The sequence below is a fragment of the Lepus europaeus genome, chromosome 7 (assembly GCF_033115175.1).
Source record: "Lepus europaeus isolate LE1 chromosome 7, mLepTim1.pri, whole genome shotgun sequence".
NCBI classification, from domain to species: Eukaryota; Metazoa; Chordata; class Mammalia; order Lagomorpha; family Leporidae; genus Lepus; species Lepus europaeus.
In genome coordinates this window covers 58,240,389-58,264,789 of record NC_084833.1, presented here as the reverse complement: position 1 = coordinate 58,264,789, position 24,401 = coordinate 58,240,389, and the positions used below count along the sequence as shown (strand labels likewise).

General features: G+C 39.4%; 1 protein-coding gene across 1 annotated transcript in view; it reads left to right on the top strand.

The window, feature by feature from the left end:
* The first annotated feature begins 332 nt into the window (after positions 1–332).
* The window catches only part of NLRP14 (NLR family pyrin domain containing 14), a 40,525-nt gene continuing 16,456 nt past the window's right edge, over positions 333–24,401 (top strand). Inside the window, 5 exon segments of the mRNA XM_062198141.1 lie at positions 333–641; positions 1,461–1,532; positions 6,528–8,125; positions 11,196–11,359; positions 18,906–19,073. Coding sequence (XP_062054125.1) covers positions 356–641; positions 1,461–1,532; positions 6,528–8,125; positions 11,196–11,359; positions 18,906–19,073 — 2,288 coding nt within the window. The 5' untranslated portion in view covers positions 333–355.

The window sequence follows — 24,401 nt, the reverse complement described above, 5'->3', positions numbered from 1 at the left end:
TACCTGCGTGGGAGACCCAGAAGAAGCTCTTGGCTCCTGGCTTTGGATTGGCACAGCTCAGGCTGTTGTGGCCAACTGGAGAGTGAACCGCCGGGTTGAAGACCTCTCTCTCTCTCTTTGTACCTCTTCTCTCTCTGTAACTCTTTCAAATCTTTAAAAAATAAAAGAAAATGTATTATAGAGGACCCTGGGTCAATACTAAGCCTAAAGTGGTGGGTTTTGACAAATGTTTATTGAATCAACCTGTATTTCAAAGGCATTTTACTTTCTACTTAGTTTTCCGTAGGTCCTATTCATTCCACCTTATTTTGATTACTTCTCCCCACTGGAGCCTGAATATTAATCCATAGACAAGATGGCAGCTTCTTCATCTTCCTACTTTTCTGACTTTGGGCTGCTGTTGTATTTGGAGGAGCTGAACAAAGAGGAATTCAATAAATTCAAGTTACTTCTAAAGGAGACCATGGAACCTGGGCCCTGCCTGATACCCTGGACGGCAGTGAAGAAGGCCAAGCGTGAGGATCTGGCTAACCTCATGAACAGATATTATCCAGGAGAGCAGGCCTGGAGTGTGACTCTGAAAATCTTTGGCAAGATGAACCTGAGGGGTTTGTGTGAGAGAGCAAAAGCAGAGATCAACTGTGAGTGATTCCAGGGACATATCTGGGGATGGTGAGAAGGAAGTGTATCCTGGAGCCTATAGGAAGGAAGCTGTAAAATGGAGTTAGGGATTAAACTGTTCCGAGGGACACAATCTTCATGATCTTGTACATGGAGAGCTTGTTGGGTCATTTGTGGAACACTGAAGGGATGGGGGTTTTGAGTACTACAACCCAGCCTGATTCCTTAACTGGGGGTAATTTATCCATCATGTACCAATCAAAATGATGAAAGAGATTGAGCAGTAGAAAACTTCTCTTCTAGCATACCATTGCCTAAACTATTAAAAAAAGCTTAGGCTAAATTTTGAGAAATCACAAATATGACTTAACATATCTTAATGTATGTTAAACATTTCTATATATGGCTACTTTATATTAATGGGCTAAAACTTATTAAAGGACATAGGCCAATCCAATATTTTAATTTTGAGGTATGAAATATTAGATATTTAAAATTCCTCATGCCTATCTAAGGCCCTATAGCTATGAAGTATAGCTATGGATTCCTTTGAGCCTCACCATATTACTGAGAAGTCAGTGTAGACAAGGGAACCTCAGCTTGTGCTAAACCCTCTGCCCTAGAGGATAGGGAGCATAATAAGAAATCTCCCATTTAAATATTACTAGTACCATATCACTTCTTCCTGAAGCTAAGTTGATGGAGTCTGAGGTTCTTTTTGCTCTAGTTTTCTGAAATCCAGGTGGTTGTAGAATTGGAGCCCTGAGGAGAATGCTGGCCCCTGTCAGGGCCATCACCAAGGCTCTCTGTTTTTGGTCAATCTCATGCTCCTGTTGCAGGGACAGCCACGGCTATGGAACAAGAGGATGCTGAGCCCAGAGAGATGCAAGGTGACCAGGAAGCCATGCTGGGTGAGTGCATAGGCTTTTTTTCAGATTTGAGAGATGTTTGAACTTTTGAAGCATTCTTCTACTATTCCATCTTTTCTTTCAGTATCATTAATAAAGAATCAACAAAACTGACTGTGACCAAAGTCAAAATCGGGGACCTCTCTGTTAACCCAGGGCCTCAAGAGAGAAGTATGTGGAAATGCCTAGTCAAAAGCTGATCCTCTGAACAAAAAAATGTTTACATTTGTGTTTTATGAACTAAAGAGTCTACATTGGCAGGGATCATTTGATTTATTTCTTCAATTCTCTTCCTTTAGAGATAGTCCTATAATCGCATTCCAGCAGATGGACAAGCCAGCCTGTACGAAATCCAATTTCTAGAACCAGGCCTTTTCAATCTGTTTAACACAGTCCCAATTTCTCTACTTTGTTTTGAATGCTACATAGTTGAATTCCAGTTTATGTGCAAGTGTAGTAGAAAAAAAAATTGGTCTTGGTGAGAAACCTTTGCTTTTACCCCAGCTATATTGCTTTCTAATGATTCACAAGATCTCATTCAAATAATAACCGAGACTCTACTTCATTCCAAGCACAAATTAATAAAACTTACTTACTTTATTGAATGACCTTATGATTGAATATAAGGAAGTTTATTCCTTTGGAATGAGCAAAAACTAATGGCTTTCAATTTATTTTTTTTCAAATCTGACAGCTCTTTCCCTCATATTTGTAGATATGTATACTCAGATAGCTAATTACCTGTCCATTCTCTGGTAGTCTGTGACAAAAGTAACTTATCATAGGAAGTTTGTAAAATACTGTAAGTATGAAATAATTTCTGTACTTATTTTCTGATTGTCCTCTCTCTGTGTGAACTAGCACCACAGTGTTTTGATCTTCGTATCCTGTTTCAAGATAGGCTTTAGTTTCAGGAAATAGTATTCCCTTCCTCCCTGCTGACTAATCGTTGTTTTTGTTTTTCTAAAACTTTCAGCTATCATGTGTTTACCTTTGTTTTTCAACACATAACTGAAACAAGTTCTTCTAAAGGTTTCAAATATTATAAAAGTACATAAAGTGACTTTCTCATTCTCCCACTCCACATCCTTATCTTGCTATTTAGAAATAGCCAGTATTAAAGTTTTAGTGCACATCCTATAGGTTTTCAGATGCATAAAGTTCATTTTCTCTGAGATAGAATTATGTGTACATATTTCCCTGAAGCCAAATTTCTTTTCTAACTATACTGTAGACTTTTTATGTTCTTAGTTTTGCATGTAGTTGTATGTTATTTTAATTCAAAGGATGCATAGTATTCAATTATATAATTGTATTTTGTTTTTTATTCAGCAAGTATATTTGACAATTGTGTGCAAGGGATGTTAGACACTAAGCGATGAGAAACTACTGATGTATTCCACTCAAGTACATTTCTTTCAAAAGTAAATATGTAAGATAATTACAGGTTGTGATATATCCTGTAAAATGAAAAATATACTGAGTTTTGAGAATATTTGAGAACTAACATTGGGGTTCAGAGCAGGTTTCTCTGAGATAGTGTCATTTATATGCTTATTTGAATTTAAAAAAAAAAATTTGAAAAGCAAAGAAGGAGAGAAACTGAGTAGATGGGAGATGTCTGGTTCACTACTCAAATGTCCACCACATCCTGGGCTGAGCCAAGACAAAGTCAGCAGCTGGGTATTCAATCCAGTTCTTGCACATTAGTAGCAGGGACTCTTGATACGGAATGGGATTAACAGCTTTGTGAAAGGCCAGTCCCATAGAGTCATTTAAATGAAGATCTAATGGAGGAATCGGACTGAAGGAGCTAGAGATAAAACTACATTTTCATTTTACTTGGGCAATTGGGAATTTTTTTCCTTCAGTATATTCTTCAAGCTATTTATTTGACATGTAGAGTTACAGACAGTGAGAAAGAAAGGTCTTCCTTCCATTGGTTCACTCCCCAAATGGCCAAATGGCTGGAGCTATGCCGATCTGAAGCCAGGAGCCAGGTGCCTCCTCCTGGTCTCCCACGCAGGTGCAGGGGCCCAAGCACTTGGGATATCCTCCACTGCCTTCCCAGGCCACAGCAGAGAGCTGGACTGGAAGAGGAGCAAGAGGGACTAGAAACCGGCACCCATATGGGATGGCGAGCTGCAGGTGGAGGATTAACCTAGTGCACCACAGTGCCGGCCCCTGTTTATTTCTTTTTTAAAAAAAGATACTTTTGATCTGTAGGTTCAGGTCTGTCTTAGGGTCCTCCCTGGCTACTATCATTAATTCTTGCCTCTTTTTGAGTGATGACTGTTCTCCACATATGTCATCATTTTATTTTGTTTTAGAGGAAAAGTACAAGGAAAGAATATTTCTAGACAATAAAACCTATTCATTTTCCATCAAAGATTTATTTTTATGCATTGTCAATGCTGGGGTTCTTGCCACCTTCTAATGCAAATTTTATTTTTTAATTTTTATTTACTTTTTTTTAATTCACAAGTTTTATTGGGATTCTGCTCCCAGGCGAGGTTCCCCAGTCTCAACAGAGTAGGGGCTGGGGAAGTCATGTGTCAGAGGTTGGGAGGGCTCCTTTTATAGACACAGGGCATGGGGGTTAAAGGTTGAGGCAGGTCTGATCCTCATTGGTTGACCTTTGGGCACCCGTGGAGACCTTGGCAAGGACTTTTCTTCTCCAGAAGTGCGGAAGTATAGGCCTTCCCTCCTTGCGGATCCCAAAGCTACCATCCCGACCTTTTGATGATAGGAAAGGGGGTGGCGATGAGTCTCTCTGGCTACTTCCTGCTGACTGGGGACCTCATCTACAGGGGCCTGCTTGGGGTATCTTGCGGCTCCGCAGGGACAGGCATGTATAGATGGAGAAGCATTTGGTTGACCACCTGGTTGCTGAAGGCATTGGTTCATTCCATTATCACCTGCTGTAAACACTTAAACAGACACTGTAGTATACAAGTCAGGGTGAGAATAGCAACCAGTGATCCTAACAATGGCATTAACCAGGTAATGAAAGGATTTCATAGAAGAGAGGAAATGGGGGGGGGGGTCTCTGGACCCTTGTGGGGACAGTTTGGGTGTCGCTTAAATCTGATCCCAGCCAAGACCGAGAGAAAGGCCCCTCAACTTTTACAGGTAGAGGGGTTTGTTTGTAGAGAAATTCTGAATAATCATACAACATTAAGTAGGGGAGAGGACCATCAGTACACACAGGTTGGGAGTAGAGCCATTGGTGGTAGAGTAGAGGCTATGATTACAAAGGAATGAGGCCCAAGTGCGCTAGACAGGGTCTAGAACAAAGGACAGAGTCACTATTAGAGGACCCAAGAAAGGTGCTGTCTAAGCCACGAATAAGTTCTCCAATTGAGAGACGAATAGAAACTGACAGAAGGGGCTTAATAATAATCTGGTGGGCTTTAGGCCTTGTAAGTTAAGAGGCCCAGACCTATCTATCTCTTCATAGGGTACATCTTAAGGGAGGTGTGGACCTCCTTGGGGAAGGCACCCTATTGACTTCCATTACCTAGCTGGCCTGGGAGGAGAGCTGGCCAGGTAACTCTAACAGGAAATTTACAGTTCTGCCTGCAATGTTGCTGACCCTACTTGGCCGTCCCCTCAGTTGCAGTGGTCACTTTGGAAGCTGGGCCGAGTGAGGGGCTTTTCAGCTTAGAACCAATAAGATCCGTGGCTCTGATCTGAACTCTTTTGACTCCAGGGCAGTTTCATTTCTGGTAATCCAACTCTTGACTGGCAGAGCTGCCAGGGCTCTTCACAAGCTGACTTCTGCTGAAGCCCAGGCTTACCACATTGCAAGCCAGTGCAGTGGACTGGCCTGTTGGGTCTCCTTGAGGGCAGATCACTATACAGAACAGCCATCCTGCCACCTATCTTTACATTTCTGATGCCGAGCTTTCTTTTCCTCCTGGTTTGTGTTAAAGCAGACCAGAGGATGCAAGTCAAGGGAGTGCTCAAGTCCCATCTCTAATCTTTAGTGGACTAAACTTTAGTGGTCTATAGTCACAGGCATGTTCTGTAGTAGTTTTTCTGAGGTAGATAACGCCCATGAGGAAAGCTATGTCCTCGCTTTAAAACTTTCTTTCCCTTTGGTCTGAAAGGGAGGTGTTGCCTGTTTACTGTGCCCATGGCGAAGTAAACCTAGCTGTGAAATTATAATTTGAGCTCTCATTTTGGCTACGCTATTACAGAAAATGTTAGCCATTCCTTTTATAAGATATCAATATCAGGCCGGCGCCGCGGCTCAGTAGGCTAATCCTCTGCCTTGCGGCGCCGGCACACCGGGTTCTAGTCCCGGTCGGGGCACCGGATTCTGTCTGTCCCGGTTGCCCCTCTTCCAGGCCAGCTCTCTGCTGTGGCCAGGGAGTGCAGTGGAGGATGGCCCAAGTGCTTGGGCCCTGCACCCCATGGGAGACCAGGATAAGCACCTGGCTCCTGCCATCGGATCAGCGCGGTGCACCGGCCACAGCGCGCCAGCCGCGGCGGCCATTGGAGGGTGAACCAACGGCAAAGGAAGACCTTTCTCTCTGTCTCTCTCTCTCACTGTCCACTCTGCCTGTCAAAAAAAAAATCAAGATCAAATTTTACATCTTGGAGAGTCCTTCAGAATAGAATTACTTTCCTACCTCGAAGAGAATAGAGAAATAAGAACAAGTTGAACTTACCAATAGAGAAATGGGGGTGCCAGTCCCAGATCACTTACTGACAACAGCAATATCAAATGAAAACCTAGAAAGCAGTTTCAACCATTAGATAATAACTTGGGAAAACATTTACCAGAAGGTAAATGCAAACTTGCTAATGAAAATTTTAAATCCATAAGAATATTTATATGTGAGTTACTTTTTATTTATACCAGCTTTGAATTTGGCCTGTATTATTACTTGGTTCTAACCCCAAGTCCAATATTCTTAACATTACAACTCAGAATTTGTTTTGATTGTGTGTATATTGCTTTTTTTTCCCCCCTGTACTATTCTAATCTAGATAGTGGAACAGAATACAGAATTCAAATTAAGGAAAAATTTTGCATCATGTGGGATGAGAGCTCTTGGCTTGGAGAACTTGAAACTTTCCATCATGCAATTTCTCAGGAAGATGAAGATTTGGTGGAGCATTTGTTTGATGTGGATGTCAAAACTGGTGAGCAGCCACGGACAGTGGTGCTTCAGGGAGCCGCTGGGGTTGGGAAAACAAAGTTGGCAAGGAAGGCAATGTTAGATTGGGCAAAGGGCAATTTCTATCAGAAGTTTTCCTATGTGTTTTACCTCAATGGGAGAGAGATGAACCAGTTGAAAGAGACAAGCTTTGCTCAACTGATATCAAAGGACTGGCCCAGCACAGAAAGTCCCATTGAAAAGATTCTGTCACAGCCAAGTGGTCTCCTTTTTATTATTGATAGTTTTGATGAACTGAACTTTGCCTTTGAGGAGCCTGAGTTTGCACTGTGTGAAGACTGGACCCAGGTACACCCAGTGTCCTTCCTCCTGAGTAGTTTGCTGAGGAAAGTGATGCTTCCTGAGTCATCTTTATTGTTGACAATGAGACTCACATCTTCCAAGAGACTGAAGAATGTATTGAAGAGTCAACGCTATGTAGAGATACCCGGAATGCCTGAGCAGATAAGAAAGGAGTATATGTACCAGTTTTTTGAAGATGAGGAGTCGGGCAAGAAAGCATTCAGTTTGCTAAGAAGCAATGAGATGCTTTTTAGCATGTGCCGGGTCCCCCAGGTGTGCTGGATTGTTTGTACTTGTCTGAAGCAGGAAATGGAGAAGGGTGGCGATGTCACAGGCACCTGCCAGACAACCACAGCTCTTTTTACCAGCTACATTTCCAGCTTGTTCACATCAGTAGATGCATGCTGTCTTAGTCTGCCCAACCAGGATCAACTGGGGAGGCTGTGCCACTTGGCTGCTAAAGGAATATGGACTATGACACATGTGTTTTACAGGGACAATCTCAGAAAGCATGGGTTGACCAAAGATGATGTTGCAATTTTTCTGGACATGAATATTCTTCAGAGGGACAGAGAGTATGAAAATTGCTATGTGTTCACCCATCTACACGTGCAGGAGTTTTTTGCAGCTATGTTTTATATGTTGAAGGACAATTGGGAAGCCAGGGATTATCCTGTTGAGTCTTTTGAAGAGTTGAAGTTGTTACTTGAAAGCAAAAGTGATAAAGACTCTAATTTGATGCAGATGAGATGCTTTTTGTTTGGACTATTGAATGAAAAGAAAATAAAACAACTGGAAGAAGCTTTAAATTGTAAAACGTCATTGGACATAAAACAAGAGTCGCTTCAGTGGATGGAAGAATTGGGAAAAAGTGACTACTCTCCATCCGAGCTGGGATTTCTGGAGTTGTTTCACCACCTGTATGAGACTCAAGATGAAGCATTTATAAGTCAGGCAATGAGCTATTTCCCAAAGATTGACATTAAAATGTGTGCAAAAATGCATTTGCTTGTGACTTCATTTTGCCTTAAGCACTGCCGATGCTTGCAGACCATTAAACTGTCGGTATCAGTGATATTTGAGAAGAAGATAGTAAACTCAAGTTGCCCAGCCAAAACTTGGTAAGTGTGTTTTGTCAGTTCCCCAGAAGTGACCTAGATTTTATCAGAGGGAAGAACTGTTGAGCTGAGGCTCCAGAGCTGGAGTAAAACTTCAGAGTTGCTCCACTTGGAAGCAAAGTGATTAGGCATTTAAACCCCTTAATAATGGGCAAAAACTGGCCTAATATGGCTTGGCCTGAGAGCAGCACCAGGCTGGGGTGTGGACTGAGTTCTAAGCTGCCAGCACTCCTCAGTCCTTGAGGAATGTGGCATAATGCAAATTTCAATTCATTATAGTTGGTATATTTAATTTTTAAAAATATTTTCCTCCAGAAGAATAAAGGCCCATAAGTTTCTTGGTAAACCTAGTGTACATTGATCATTTCTGTGTACTGTGTTCTCTGTGCACTACTGACCTTGCTCAACATCTGTGTTACCTAGAGAGAAGTTGGTCTTTGTTTTGCAGTTTCTGAAATGTTCTGCCCTTTTAAGTCAGAGAGTCAAAGGTAAAAATATAGTAGTTGCTAAATGATTTTTTTAAAAAGTGAACTTCAGCATTTTATTAAGTGCTGTTTTACCCTGTCCATTTCAAGTAGCCTTTTCTGACTGCCCATCTAAATCTAGAATTGAACTATGGAATTCAGTTTAGTGAATTAGGTTTAACTAAGATTGAGATCTTACTATGTGATACAGTTTAGTGGGTTGGATATTTAATATATCATGCAATTTAATGCTAATTGCAAATATCTCCGTTTATATTTTTTAAAGATTTTGAGAGGTAGAGTTATAGACAGTGAGAAGGAGAGACAGAGAAAGGTCTTTCATCTGCTGGTTCACTCCCCAAATGGCTGCAATGGCCAGAGCTGCACCGATCCGGAGCCAGGAGCTTCTTCCAAGTCTCCCACGTGGGTGCATCTTCCACTGCTTTCCGAGGCCATAGCAGAGAGTTGGATTGGAAGAGAAGCAGCTAGAACTAGTGCCCATATGGGATGCCAACACTGCAGGCAGAGGATTAAACTGCTGTGCTACAGAGCTGGCACCCTCAGTTTATTGTTAAGATTACAAAACTCAGATTCAGAGAGGTTTACCTAGAAAGTTGATAATTCTTGATTCAAGCCCACATAAGATAATAGCTAACATCTGCTGAGTGCTTACGACATACCTGACAATCTAAGTCCTTTAACTCATTTTGTTTTCCAACAGCCCAATGAAGTAGATACTGTTATTTCTATCCTTAGAAAAGACAGTGAGGTAGGCCGGCGCCACAACTCACTAGGCTAATTCTCCGCCTGTGGCGCTGCCACCCTGGGTTCTAGTCCCGGTTGGGCACCAGATTCTGTTCCGGTTGCTCCTCTTCCAGTCCAGCTCTCTGTTGTGGCCCGGGAAGGCAGTGGAGGATGGCCCAAGTGCTTGGGCCCTGCACCCACATGGGAGACCAGGAGGAAGCACCTGGCTCTGGCTTCGGATCGGCACCAGCCACAACGCGTCGGCCGTAGCAGCCACTTGGGGGTGAACCATCGGAAAAAGGAAGACCTTTCTCTCAGTCTGTCTCTCACTGTCTAACTCTGCCTGTCAAAAACAAAACAAAACAAAACAAAAAACAATGAGGTCACTCATCTGATTGCAAATCCTTGTTTTTCCAACTTTACTTGAGCTATCTGATAGCCATTAAATTTCAGAAGCAATCTTCTCTTACACATTTCATTTTTCTATGATCTGAGACAGTGAAAATTGTGGGCTTGGATGCTATGACTTTAAACCTTTTGGAGGAATTTTGATAAGTCTCTGTCAGTCAGTTCCACAGTTCCATCTAAAGAAAATGTGAGAATGTAGAGCATGCCTAATAATCAATGATGGTAAGGTAGTCTTACCACTAAATGACCGTCTTCATGCTAGCTTCCCTCACCTATGTTATAGCATTATTACTACAGGAGCTGGAATTATTACTGAAATTAAAAAGGATGAGAACCTATTATTCTAAAGTAGGTGACTTCAGTCTCTTCTAAAACATAACACCATTGTAAACTTCATGAGGGCAGAATCTCTTATTCACTATGCTGTCTATAGTATTTATATATAAGAAGCACTTGCATATTTGAATGTATGATTTATTACTTTGTTTTCACAAATTTAAGGCCTCATGATAGTCTGCAGTGTCATTCATTTCCATTTAAGTAAGCTATGGAAATGAATATTTATTGAGATATGAGGTACAAGGCAACCCACTAGCCTTTTATATATTTTAATGCAAATAATAGCTACTAATTGTTAGGAGCACTTGCAATGTGAGACATTGGCATTTTCTTTAGATTGGCTTACTAAATATTCACATCAGCCCTAAGAATTTGACTTATGATGAATCTGGTCCACAAGATTACATCACCTTGCAGCTGCTTTAGTTTGTATAAGTACATTCTTTGACGTTTGCACAATGATGAAATCGCCCAACAATACAGTTATCAGTTTCTGTTGATATCCAATAGTTAAATCATGCAAAGTAATTAAATCATAAACTTTTAAAGTTTACAACATGCTTTTGAGTTCCCACTAAAATTAATAATTAAACCCTCACAACCCTGTGAAGGGAGATGGCATTTCCATTTTATAATTTTATAGATGAAGAAAACTTGAAACTCAAAGAATTGATGTGCCTTCCTTAAAATACAGAGCTATTAATTGGTAGGCCTGGTGTTCAAAGCCTGTGGTTGTTAATCTAGACCATATTATAGCTTATGTCTACCCACTAGTCTTCATCCTACTCTTTGTGCTCATGCCTTATTTTTTTTCCTCTTGAAATTAGCTCTTCAGGTATTTAAATACTTCTGTCTTGTCCTTCATAAGTCTCTCCCACCAAAGTGAAGTCCCTCTTATTTTGTGTGGTAAGGAAATGGAAGGAGGGAGGGAAGCTAGTGGGCAGAAAAGACCTCGGGTGTGCCCACTGATAGACTTCCTGGTGGACTGTGCCTGTGACAAAGCTGCACTGGATGCTCTTGTCATTTCCGAAGTACACTTAATTTTACCCCATTCCCTCTTCTGAGAGTTGCCTGGGCTGAAATAGATTAATTGGTCTTTTCTTCTTCTAATTTAGGCAAAAGGATGGAGATCTCATTATTCGTTGCTGGGAAGATCTCTGTTCTGTGATCCACACAAATGAACACTTGAAAGAACTGGACCTGTGCCATAGCAACCTTGATGAACCAGCAATGAGGATTTTTTATCAAGAACTTAGTCACCCAAACTGTAAACTGCAAAAGCTACTGTAAGTCTGCCATGAGAATATATAATGAAGTTATTGCAAATTCTTTGTCTCTGTCACCTTCCACTTGTACTTGTTAAGGGAAATCAATAGTAAACAAATAAGTTACATGCCACATCATGTTTCCATCATTGACAGACCAACCTGAGATACGGTGATAGTGGTCCACAAGATTACATCACCTAGCAACTTCTTTAGTTTGTATAAGTACATTCTTTGATGTCTGCACAATGATGAAATAGCCCAACAATACAGCTCTCACAGTGTATTTCAACCTCAGGCAACATATGACTGTATTTAGCATCAGTTGTATAAAATGAGTAATGGAAAATTCTAAACATGGTAGCATAACTTGTTTTGGGAAAGATTCCACAGATTCCAATGTAGCTGTTCCCATTAGTTTTCAAACTTAAGAATTTTTGAGATGAAGAAGGAATGCAGAACTGAGACACTGAGGGCAGGTCAACAAAGCACTTCCAGTGACATATTCTGGAACTTACAGTCTAAACAATTTTTCTGTTGGAGTTTACATTCAATATAGTACAGATATTAAATGTTCACTTTCTCACACTTTCATTTCAACAACCAAAATGAGATGTTTCCATTCCCTCAAAAATTCCTATATTCCTTTCTGTGAAATCCTCTCAACCCATCCAGTGCAGTACAATCATTTTACTTTCTTTAAAGAAGATATACTTATTTGAAAGTCAGAATGAGAGACAGAGGGAGCTCTTCCATCTGCTGGTTCACTGTGCAAATGCCAGAACGGCCAGGGCTGAGACAGGTCAAAGCCAGGAGCTTCTTTCAGGACTCCACGTGGGTGCAGGCACTCAACCACTTGGGCCATTCTCCGCTGCTTTCCCAGGCACAACAGCAGGGAGCCTGATCGGAAATGGAGCAGCCAGGACCAGTACCAGTGCTCATGTGGGATGCTGGCATCACAGGCAGCAGCTTAACTCTCTGTGCTACAGTGCAGCCCCAATGCAATCATTCTCTAATTTCTGTCACCACAGATTAGCTTTATTTCTCAGAAGTCATTTAGATAGATTCCTTTTTGATTCATATACAGTCAATTTTAAAATAGTCACAGGTAATTAAAACTATAGTAGTATAACATTCTTAACTATTAGTTTCTCAGAAATATAAAAGTTTGATGAAACTATTTGCAGCAATGTTGACAAATGCAGGAATTTTTCTTTTTCCTTTTTAAATTTTAACTGCTATGTCAGGGAGAACATACAGTATTTGTCCTGTGTCCAGTTTATTTCATTTAACATGATGTTCTCCGGTTGCATCTATTTGGATGCAAATGTTAATATTTTATTCTCTTATGGCTGAATATTAGTCCATTGTATGCACAATAAAGTGTGTGTGTGTATCACATTTTTCTTCATTCATCTGATGGCCACCTTGGTTGATTCCATATTTTGTCTAGTGTGAACAGTGCTGCTATAAACCATGGTGGTGCAAGTATCTCTGATACAATTCATTCATGACTTTTGGTCATAAACCCAGCTAATGGGGTTGCTGGATCATATGACAAGCATATTTCTAATATTCTAAGAAATCTCTATACTGTGTTTTCCACAGTGGCTGCTCTAATTTACATTATCAACAAGAGTTCCTCTTTCGGGGCTGGTGTTGGGGCTTAGCTTGTTAAGCTACCTTCTGCTATGCCAGCATCCCGTGTGGATGCTGATTCAATTCCCAGATGCTCCAGTCACAATCTAGCTCCCTGCTAATACGCCTGAGAAAGCATTGGAAGATTGCCCAAGTGCTAGCCCCCTACATCCATGTGGAACACCTAGAAGGAATTCCAGGCTCCTAGTGTCATCCTGGACCAGCCCTGGCCTTAGCAGCCATTTGGGTAGTGAACCAGTGGGTGGAAAATCAGTCAATCTCTTTCTAACTCCTCTGACTCTGACTCTCTAACTCTGACTTTCAAATAAAACAATATTTTTAAAAAAGTTTCCCTTCTGCACATCCTCAGTAACATTTGTTAGTCTTTGGGATATAACCATTCTTTGACAGGGGTGAGGTGATACCTCATTCTGGTTTTGAGTTGCATTTTCTTGATGGCTAGTTGAGCACTTTTTTCAGATATTTCCTGGCTATTTAAATTTCTTTTGAGAACTGTAAGTCATTTGCCCATTTTTAAATGGATTGGTTTTTTATTGCTGAGTTTCTTGAATTGCTGATATAGTCTGGATATTAACCCTATGTCAGATAAATAGTTTAGATTTTTTTTCCCATTCAGTCAGCTGTTTCTTCACTTTTTTTTTTCTTTCCCATGCAGAAGCTTCTCTGTTTGATAAAATCCCATTTGTCTAGTCTTTTTTCATTACCTGTACCTTGGGGGGTCTCATCTAAGAAGTCATCACCTACACTGATGTCTTGAAATATTTTCGTATTCTCAACCCCCAGATTTATAGCCTCAGATCTTAAATTTATGTCTTAGATCTACCTTGTTTATTTTGTGTGTGTGTGTGTGTGTGTTAAAAGGTAGGGATCTAATTCCATTCTTTGACACACGTACATCCAGTTTTGCCAGCATCATTTATCAAAGATTATTCTTTCTCTAGTTTGGGCACTGCTATCAAACATCAATTGGCTGTATCTACATGGATTAATTTCAGGAATATCTCTTATGTTCCATTGATCTGTGTTGATTTTTATGGCAGTACCATGCTGTTTTAATTATTATAGCTTTGTAGTATGCTTTAAAGTCAGCTATTGTGATGCCTCTAACTTGATTATTTTTGCTCAGGATAGCTTTGGTTATTCTGGGTCTTTTGTAATTCCATATGAAATCTAGGAATCTTTTTTCTAATTTCTTAAAGAATGTGATTGGTATTTTGATTGTTACACTGAATCCATATGAGGATTGCTTGAGGTAGTACATTTTTTCCAATCCATGAGCAATAATATTTCTTTTTTGTCCTTGATTTCTTTCATCAGTGTTTTATAATTTTCAGTGTAGAGCTCTTTCACTTTGGTTAAATTTATTTGTAAATATTCTTTTTTTTTTTTGGTGGCTATTGTGAGTGGATTTTTTTAAATTTGCCTTTTGTTGATTTCATCATTAGTGTATAAAAAAGCTACTTTTATTTATGTTTTTATAGAAAGCTTTTATTTAATAAATATAAGTTTCCTAAGTACGATATTTGGATTATAGTGGTTCTTCCCCCCATACCCACCCTCCCACCCCCAGGTCATCCTACCTCCTACTCCTTCTCCCATTCCCATTCTTAAGATTCATTTTTAATTATCTTTATATACAGAGGATCAACTTAGTATATACTAAGTAAAGATTTCAACAGTTTGCATCCACACAGACACACAAAGTATAAAGTACTGTTTGAAGACTAGTTTTACTGTTAATTCTCATAGTACAAGGCATTAAGGACAGAGGTCCTACATGGGGAGCAAGTGCACAGAGACTCCTGTTGATTTAACAATTGACACTCTTATTTATGACCTCAGTAATCACCTGAGGCTCTTGTCATGAGCTGCCAAGGCTCTGGAAGCCTCTTGAGTTCACCAACTCCAATCTTTAGACAAGGCCATAATCAAAGTGGAAGTTCTCTCCTCTCTTCAGAGAAAGGTACCTCCTTCTTTGGCCCCTTCTTATCACTGGGCTCTCACTCAGATCTTTCATGTAGGTCATTTTTTTGCCACAGTGTCTTGGCTTTCCATGCCTGAAATTTTCTCATGGGCTTTTTAGCCAGATCCAAATGTCTTAAGGGCTGATTCTGAGGCCAGAGTTATATGCTTATTTTGTAACCTGCAACTTCACTGAATTGGTTTATCATTCTAACAGCTTTTTGATGGAATGCTTAGGATTTTTCACATTTAACATCATGTCCTCTGAAAACATGGATATTTCAACTACTTCCTTACTAATTTTGATACCCTTTATCTTTTTCCTCAACTATTCTTGCTAATATTTGCAATACCATATTGAATAAAAGTCGTGAAAGTGGGTGTCCTTGTCTCGCTCCCGATCTAAGAAGTGTTTTCAGCTTTTCCACATAGATATGATAATGGCTGTTGGTTGACAAATATAACATGTTTAATTTTGAGGTATGTTCCTTCTACATCAAACTTGTGAAGGGTTTTTATCACAAAGAAGTTGAATCTTATCAAATGCTTTCTTCACATCTGTTGATGACTATGGTTTTTGTTCTTTATTATGTTGATGCGATAATGACATCTATTGATTTGCAAATGTTAAACCACCCTTCCATCTCTGCAAGGGATAAGTCCCACTTGACTGTGATATATGATCTTTGTGGTGTGGTGTTGGATTTGTCTGCTAGTATTTTGTTGAATGTGTGCATTTATGTTCATCAAGATATAGGGCTCTAATTTTTTTGTGTCTTTGTTCCATTTTGGTTATGGGTGATGCTGACTCACAAAAAGATTTTTGCAGAGTTCCACCTTGCTCAGTATTTTGGAATAGTTGGAAAATTACTGGAACTAGTTCCTCTTTAAATACTTCCTACAATTCAGTGAGAAAGCCATCAGATCCTGGACTTTATTCCTTGATGGGTGATTTTTTTTTTTTTTTTTAAGGTTCATTTACCTTAAAGGAGCTGTTACAGATAGAGAGGGAAAGACAGAGAGGTAGGCAGAGAGAAATAAATTTTCCATCTGCTGGTTCACTCCCCAAATGGCCACAAGGGCCAAGGCTGAGCCAAGCCAAACCAGGAGCTCCATCTGGGTCTCCCACATGGATGCAAGGGCCCAAGTGGTGGGTCATTTTCTGCTGCCTTTCCCGGGCCATTAGCAGGGAGCTGGTTCAGAAGTAGAGCAGCTGAGACATGAACCAGTGTCCATATGGGATGCTGGCATCAGTGGTAGCTTTACCCACTATGCCACAAGGCCAACCCCTTATGGGAGATTTTTAATTGCTTTTTGTTATGGGTCTTTTTTTTTTTTCCCTGATCTTGGTAGGTTCTGTGAATGCAAGAATTTATCCATTTCTTTGAGGTTTTCCAATTTGTTAGTGTATGGTTGCTCATAGTACTATCTCATGAACCTTTTTATTTCAGTAATGTCAGTTGTAATGTCTCCTTTATCTCTAATTTTGAGGTTTTTTTTTTTTTTCTTTTTGCTTTTTAGACTGGCTAAAGGTTTTTTTTCAAAAAAACACTGTTTTGATCTCTAATTTTTTTTTTAGTTTCAGTTTGTTTCTGTGCTGATCTTTATTCTTGCTTCTAATTTTTTTCTTGTTTTTCTGTCCTTGAGATGTAACCTTAGATCATTTGAACTTTTCTTTTTAAATAAAAGCACTTAATGCTGTAAATACTTGTCTTAATATTGCTTTTGCTGTATCCCACGGGTTTCGATATGGTAGATTTTCATTTATTTCAAGAAAATTGTTTCCTTTTTAATTTCTTCAATGACTCATCGGTCATTTCAGTAACATGTTTAATTTGCATGTATTTGTAAATGTTCCATTGTTCTTGTTGATTGCTAGCTTTATTTCACTGTGATCTAAGAATATACATGGTATAGTTTGTCTTTTTGTAGTTGCTGAGACTTGATTTGTGGCCTGATATATGACCTATCCTAGAGACTATTCATTGTGGTGCTGCCTCATCTGTAGTATTCTGTAACTGTTGGGTGAAGTGTTCTGTAAATTTGTCTGTAAATGTGTTAGGTCTATTTGTTCAATAGTGTGATTCAACTCTGATATCTTCATTGTTTTTTTTTTTTTTCTGTCTGGATGACAGTGGGGTGTTGAAGTCTCCCTCTATTCTATTGGAGCCTATCTCTCCCTTTAGGTCTAATAGTGTTTGCTTTGTCTATCTGGGTGGACTTGTTTTGGATGCATATATGCTTATGGTTGTGTTATCTCCTTTCTGAATCAATCCTTTCATCAATATATAATGTGCTTGTCTCTTAAGTGTTTGACTTAGTCTGTTTCATCAGATACTAGTATAAGCTACTCCTGCTCATTCTTGGTTTCAATTTGCCTACTATATCTTTTTCCAGCCCCTTACTTTGCGCCTATGTGTATCTTTATTTGTAAAGTGACTCTTATAGGCAAAAATATATTTGGATCTTGGCTTTTTATACATTCAACCAACCTAAATATTTTGGCTGGGGAATTTAATCCATTTATATTCAAAATTAGTATTGATAAGAAGTCTTGTTTTATGACATGTTTTCAACTCGTGGGCATGGAATTGCTGGTTCATGGATGTTGGTTACGCTCCTGAAGTCATCAAACTGTTCTTCAAAGTGATTGTTTCATTTCCTAGCTCCTCCAGCAATGTAATATATGTCAAAGTTTGAACTACTCACCCTTGCCAACATTTGCTGTTGTCAGTCTTTATCTTAATGTGATTCTAGATACTCTGACATTTTAAAAATTGTTTATATAGCTCTTTTTCTGTTGTCTACTGGATCTGCCTAGAGCCGGAATTGATTCTAATTTCCCTTGTATTTAGAGTTATTCAATGTGCCCAAGGTCCATTTGGTGCTGAAAAAATGATAGATTCTTGTTTCCATTGGCACTGAAAATAGATGGGCTTTTGGGAGGAACAGGCTTCCCCCAAATATTTCCTAAGAAATCTTAGCAATTTAGTGAGTGCTGACTTTAGAGTTCAGTAACTAGAGTAACTACAGTCTTGCAGATAGATGTGGTAAGGTAATTGTATATATATGTCATGACTAAAATATTCTTGGAAATCGTTTATACTCATCCCTAAATATCTTGCCTATCATTGTTCACTCACTTAGTGTCACCAAACCAAACAAACAATAGCCAGTGCCTCCTTTTGGATTAAATGCCTTCCTCTTTTAGAATATAAGGGTCTCGGTCTTAGCCACCATACTTTAGCCTTACATTAACATATTTTTAAAAATATATTAATTTGAAAGTTACAGAGGTAGAGAGAGAGGGATCTTCCATCTGCTGGTTCATTCCCCAAATTGAGCAACAGCCAGAGTTGAGCTGATCTGAAGCCAGGAGCCAGGAGCTTCTTTTGGGTCTCCCACATGGGTACAGAGGCCCAAGGACTTGGGCCAGCCTCTGCTGTTTTCCAGGCACATTAGTAGGGAGGTGGATTGGAAGTGGAACAGCCAGGACTCAAACCGGCGCCCCTTAGGGATGCCAGCACTGCTGGCCGGGACTTTAACCTGCTGTGCTGCAGCGCTGGCCCCATGAATTAATATTATAATTTCAGTATTTTAAGTGGCCCTAATAATATTTTGGTAGTCTTTCCATGGATTAAGGATCTAAGAGGCTCCTGTTCTTCTTTTCCTGATGTTATCAACCTTTTTCTTTTATGTTAAAAAAAAATTGATCAACTGTCAGGCTATAGATGGAAGTCAAAGTTGTAACCTAATTGATTTTCTAAGCAGTATCCTAAAACTCAGTTTTATGACCTGACTTCGTTGAGAAACCCAGTGTAAGATAAGAGAGTAAAATAAGGAAATACTGATATAATATTCAAGATTTAGGTAGAAAAGAAAGGGGTTATTATAATCAGAGACAGAAATGATTTTGTAAAGCTTCCTACATATTTTTCTCTTGAAGGTTGAGATTTGTCTCCTTTCCTGATGGTTGCCTGGGCATCTCTAACTTTCTGACTCAGAACCAGAATCTGACGCATCTGGACCTGTCTGGCAGTGATATAGGGGATAATGGAGTAAAGGCCTTATGTGAAGCTCTGAAACACCCAAGGTGTAAACTGCAGAGTCTGAGGTAAGTTTTGAGCTTTTCATTGCAATTGAGATTTTTTTTTTATGGAGGGGTAAGAAACAGAAGGTGGGGCTAAGCTATGTGTTCAAAACGTTGGCCTTTACATGTATGCTTGGGATTAAAAATCTGAAATATCACTGACAGCACAGACACATGGTGCTGCATATGTCTACTTCCTTGTTCTATAAAGGTCCTTTTTTTTTTAATTAAACTTTTGTTTAGTGAATATAAATTTCCAAAGTACAGCTTATGGGTTACAATGGCTTCCCCCTCCCAAAACTTCCCTCCCACCCGCAACCCTCCCCTTTCCCGCTCCCTCTCCCCTTCCAATCACATCATCATTCATTTTCAATTCTCTTTATATACAGAAGATCAGTTTAGTATATATTAGGTAAAGATTTCAACAGTTTGCCCCCATATAGCAACACAAAGTGCAAAAAAATACTGTTGGGGTACTAGTTATAGCATTAAGTAAGAGTGTACAGCACATTAAAGACAGAGATCCTACATAATATTTTTTTTAAAAAAATAAATTTTCTATGCCATTTCCAATTTAACACCAGGGTTTTTTTTTTTTTTTCATTTCCAATTATCTTTATATACAGAAGATCAATTCAGTATATAATTAGTAAAGATCACATCAGTTTGTACCCTAACAGAAACACAAAGTGTAAAAATACTGTTTCAGTACTAGTTATAGCATCACTGCACATTAGACAACACATTAAGGACAGATCCCACATGGGATGTAAGCACACAGTGACTCCTATTGCTGACTTAACAATTTGACACTCCTGTTCATGGCATCAGTAATCTCCCTAGGCTCTAGTCATGAGTTGCCAAGGCTATGGAAGCCTTTAGAGTTCGCTGACTTTGATCTTATTCCGATAGGGTCATAGTCAAAGTGGAAGTTCTCTCCTCCCTTCAGAGAAAGGTACCTCCTTCTTTGATGGCCCTGTTCTTTCCACTGGGATCTCACTCACAGAGATCTTTCATTTAGGTCTTCTTCTTCTTTTTTTTTTTTTTCTTTTCCATGGTATCTTGGCTTTCCATGCCTACAATGCTCTCATGGGCTCTTCAGCCAGATCCGAATGCCTTAAGGGCTGATTCTGAGGCCAGAGTGTTGTTTAGGACGTCTGCCATTCTATGAGTCTGCTGTGTATCCCACTTCCCATGTTGGATCTTTCTCCCCCTTTTTGATTCTATCAGTTAGTATTAGCAGACACTTGTCTTGTTTGTGTGATCCCTTTGATTCTTAGACCTATCAGAGCCATCGGTTGTGAACTCAAATTGATCACTTGGACTAGTGAGATGGCATTGGTACATGCCACCTTGATGGGATTATATTGGAATCCCCTGGTACATTTTTAACTCCATCATTTGCGGCAAGTCTGATTGTGCATGTCCCAAATTGTACATCTCCTCCCTCTCTTTTTCCACTCTTATATTTAACAGGGATCACTTTTCAGTTAAAATTTAAACACCTAAGAATAATTGTGTGTTAATTACAGAGTTCAACCACTAGTACTAGAACAACAACAACAACAACAAATACTAAAAAGGATAAAGTATTACATTGTACATCTAGAGTCAGGACAAGAGCTGATCAGGTCACTGTTTCTTAGAGTGTCCATTTCACTTCAACAGGTTTCCCCTTTGGTGCTCAGTTGTCGCCGATCAGGGAAAACAAATGATATTTGTCTCTTTGGGACTGGCTTAATTCACTCAGCATGATGTTTTCCAGATTCCGCCATCTTGTTGCAAATGACTGGGTTTCATTGTTCCTTACTGCTGCATAGTATTCTATGGAGTACATGTCCCATAATTTCTTTATCCAGTCTACTGTTGATGGGCATTTGGGTTGGTTCCAGGTCTTAGCTATTGTGAATTGAGCTGCAATAAACATTAATGTGCAGATGGCTTTTTTATTAGCCAAATTAATTTCCTTTGGGTAAATTCCAAGGAGTGGGATGGCTGGGTTGTATGGTAGGGTTATGTTCAGGTTTCTGAGGAATCTCCAGACTGACTTCCATAGTGGCTTAACCAGTTTGCATTTCCACCAACAGTGGGTTAGTGTCCCTTTTTCCCCACATCCTCTCCAGCATCTACTGTTGGTATATTTCTGAATGTGAGCCATTCTCACCGGGGTGAGGTGAAACCTCATTGTGGTTTTGATTTGCATTTCTCTGATTGCTAGTGATCTTGAACATTTTTTCATGTGTCTGTTGGCCATTTGGATTTCCTCTTTCGAAAAATGTCTATTGAGGTCCTTGGCCCATCTCTTGAGTGGGTTGTTTGTTTTGTTGTTGTGGATTTTCTTGATTTCTTTGTAGATTCTGGTTATCAACCCTTTATCTGTAGTATAGTTTGCAAATATTTTTTCCCATTCTGTCAGTTGCCTCTTCACTTTCCTGACTGTTTCTTTTGAAGTACAGAAACTTCTCAATTTGATGCAATCCCAAATGTTAATTTTGGCTTTGACTGCCTGTGCTCCTGGGGTCTTTTCTAAGAAGTCTTTCCCTGTACCTATATCTTGCAGGGTTTCTCCAATGCTCTCTAATAATTTGATGGTTTTGGGTCGTAGATTTAAGTCTTTAATCCATGTTGAGTGAATTTTTGTGTAAGGTGAAAGGTAGGGGTCTTGCTTCAAGCTTCTGCACGTGGAAATCCAATTTTCCCAGCACCATTTATTGAATAGGCTGTCCTTATACCAGGGATTAGTTTTGGATCTTTGATCAAATATAAGTTGGCTGTAGATGTTTGGATTGATTTCTGGTGTTTCTATTCTGTTCCATTGGTCTATCCATCTGTTTCTGTACCAGTACCATGCTGTTTTGATAACAACTGCCCTGTAGTATGTCCTGAAATCTGGTATTGTGATGCCTCCGGCTTTGCTTTTGTTGTACAAGATTGCTTTGGCTATTCGAGGTCTTCTGTGTCTCCATATGAATTTCAGCATCATTTTTTTCAGATCTGAGAAGAATGTCTTTGGTATCTTGATTGGTATTGCATTGAATGTATAAATTGCTTTTGGGAGAATGGACATTTTGATGATACTGATTCTTCCAATCCATGAGCATGGGAGATTTCTCCATTTTTTGGTGTCCTCTTCTATTTCTTTCTCTAAGGTTTTGTAGTTTTCATTGTAGAGATCTTTAACGTCCTTGGTTAAGTTTATTCCAAGGTATTTGATTGTTTTTGTAGCTACTGTGAATGGGATTGATCTTAGAAGTTCTTCCTCAGCTGTGGCATTGCCTGTGTATACAAAGGCTGTTGATTTTTGTGTATTGATTTTATATTCTGCTACTTTGCCATACTCTTCGATGAGTTCCAGTATTCTCTTAGTAGAGTTCTTTGGGTCCCCTAAATAAAGAATCATATCATCTGCAAAGAGGGATAGTTTGACTCCTTCCTTCCCAATTTGTATCCCTTTAATTTCTTTTTCTTGCCTAATAGCTCTGGCCAAAACTTCCAGAACTATATTGAATAGCAGTGGTGAGAGTGGGCATCCCTGTCTGGTACCAGATCTCAGCGGAAATGCTTCCAACTTTTCCCCATTCAATAGGATGTTGGCCGTGGGTTTTTCATATATTGCTTTGATTGTATTGAGGAATGTTCCTTCCATACCTAGTTTGCTTAGAGTTTTCATCATGAAAGGGTGTTGTATTTTATCAAATGCTTTCTCTGTGTCTATTGAGAGAATCATATGGTTTTTCTTCTGCAGCCTGTTAATGTAGTGTATTACGTTGATTGTTTTGTGAATGTTGAACCATCCCTGCATACCAGGGATAAATCCCACTTGGTCTGGGTGGATGATCTTTCAGATGTGTTGTTGCATTCTATTGGCCAGAATTTTATTGAGTATTTTTGCATCTATGTTCATCAGGGATAGTGGTCTGTAATCCTCTTTCAATGCAGCATCTTTTTCTGGCTTAGGAATTAAGGTGATGCTGGCTTCATAGAAAGAATTTGGGAGGATTCCCTCTTTTTCGATTGTTCTGAATAGTTTGAGAAGAATTGGAGTTAGTTCTTCTCTAAATGTCTGGTAGAACTCAGCAGTGAATCCATCTGGTCCTGGGCTTTTCTTCGTTGGGAGGGCCTTTATTGCTGTTTCAATTTCTGTGTCAGTTATGGGTCTGTTTAGGTTTTCTATGTCTTCCTGGCTCAATTTAGGTAGGTTGTATGTGTCCAAGAATCTGTCCATTTCTGATAGATTTCCCTGTTTGCTGGCATACAAGTCCTTGTAGTAATTTCTGATGATTCTTTTTATTTCAGTGGTGTCTGTTGTTACATTTCCTTTTTCATCTCTGATCCTATTGATTTGGGTCTTTTCTCTTCTTTTTTCAGTGAGTTGGGCCAATGGGGTGTCAATTTTGTTTATTTTTTCAAAAAACCATCTCCTTGTTTGGTGGATTTTTTGTAATTTTTTTTGGATTCAATCCTGTTGATTTCTTCTTTGATTTTAATTATTTGTCTTCTCCTACTGGGTTTGGGTTTGGTTTGCTGCAGATTTTCTAGATCCTTGAGATGACTTGAAAGCTCATCTATTTGGTGCCTTTCCAATTTCTTGATGTAGGCACCTATTGATATAAACTTTCCTCTTAACACTGCTTCTGTTGTATCCCATAGGTTTTGGTATGTTGTGCTGTTATCCTCATTTACTTCCAGAAAATTTTTATTTCTTTTTTAATTTCTTCTATAACCCATTGTTCATTCAGGAGCATGTTGTTCAATCTCCATGTGTTTGCACGTGCTCTAGGGATTCCCAAGTTGCTAATTTCCAATTTCATTCCTTTGTGGTCCGAGAAGCTGCATGGTATGATTCTAACTCTTTTGAATTTGCTGAGACTTGCTTTATGGCCTAGTATGTGGTCAATCCTAGAGAGGGTTCCATGTACTGCTGAGAAGAATGTAAAGTCCTTAGATGTAGGATGAAATGTTCTGTAGATATCTGTTAGATCCATTTGGGCTATAGTGTCATTTAAATCTACTGTCTCCTTGTTGATCTTCTGTCCTGTTGATCTGTCTATCTCTGAGAGTGGAGTATTGAAGTCCCCCAGTACTATTGTATTGGTGTCTAAATCTCCCTTTAAGTCCCTTAACAAGTCTTTTAAATAAGCTGGTGCCCTGTAATTAGGTGCATATACATTGATAATAGTTGTATCTTCCTGTTGAATGGATCCCTTAATCATTAAATAGTGCCCCTCTTTGTCTCTCCTATCAGTTTTTGTGGTAAAGTTTATGTTGTCCGATATTAAGATGGCTACGCCCGCTCTCTTTTCATTTCTGTTGGCATGGTATATCTTTTTCCAGCCTTTCACTTTCAGTCTG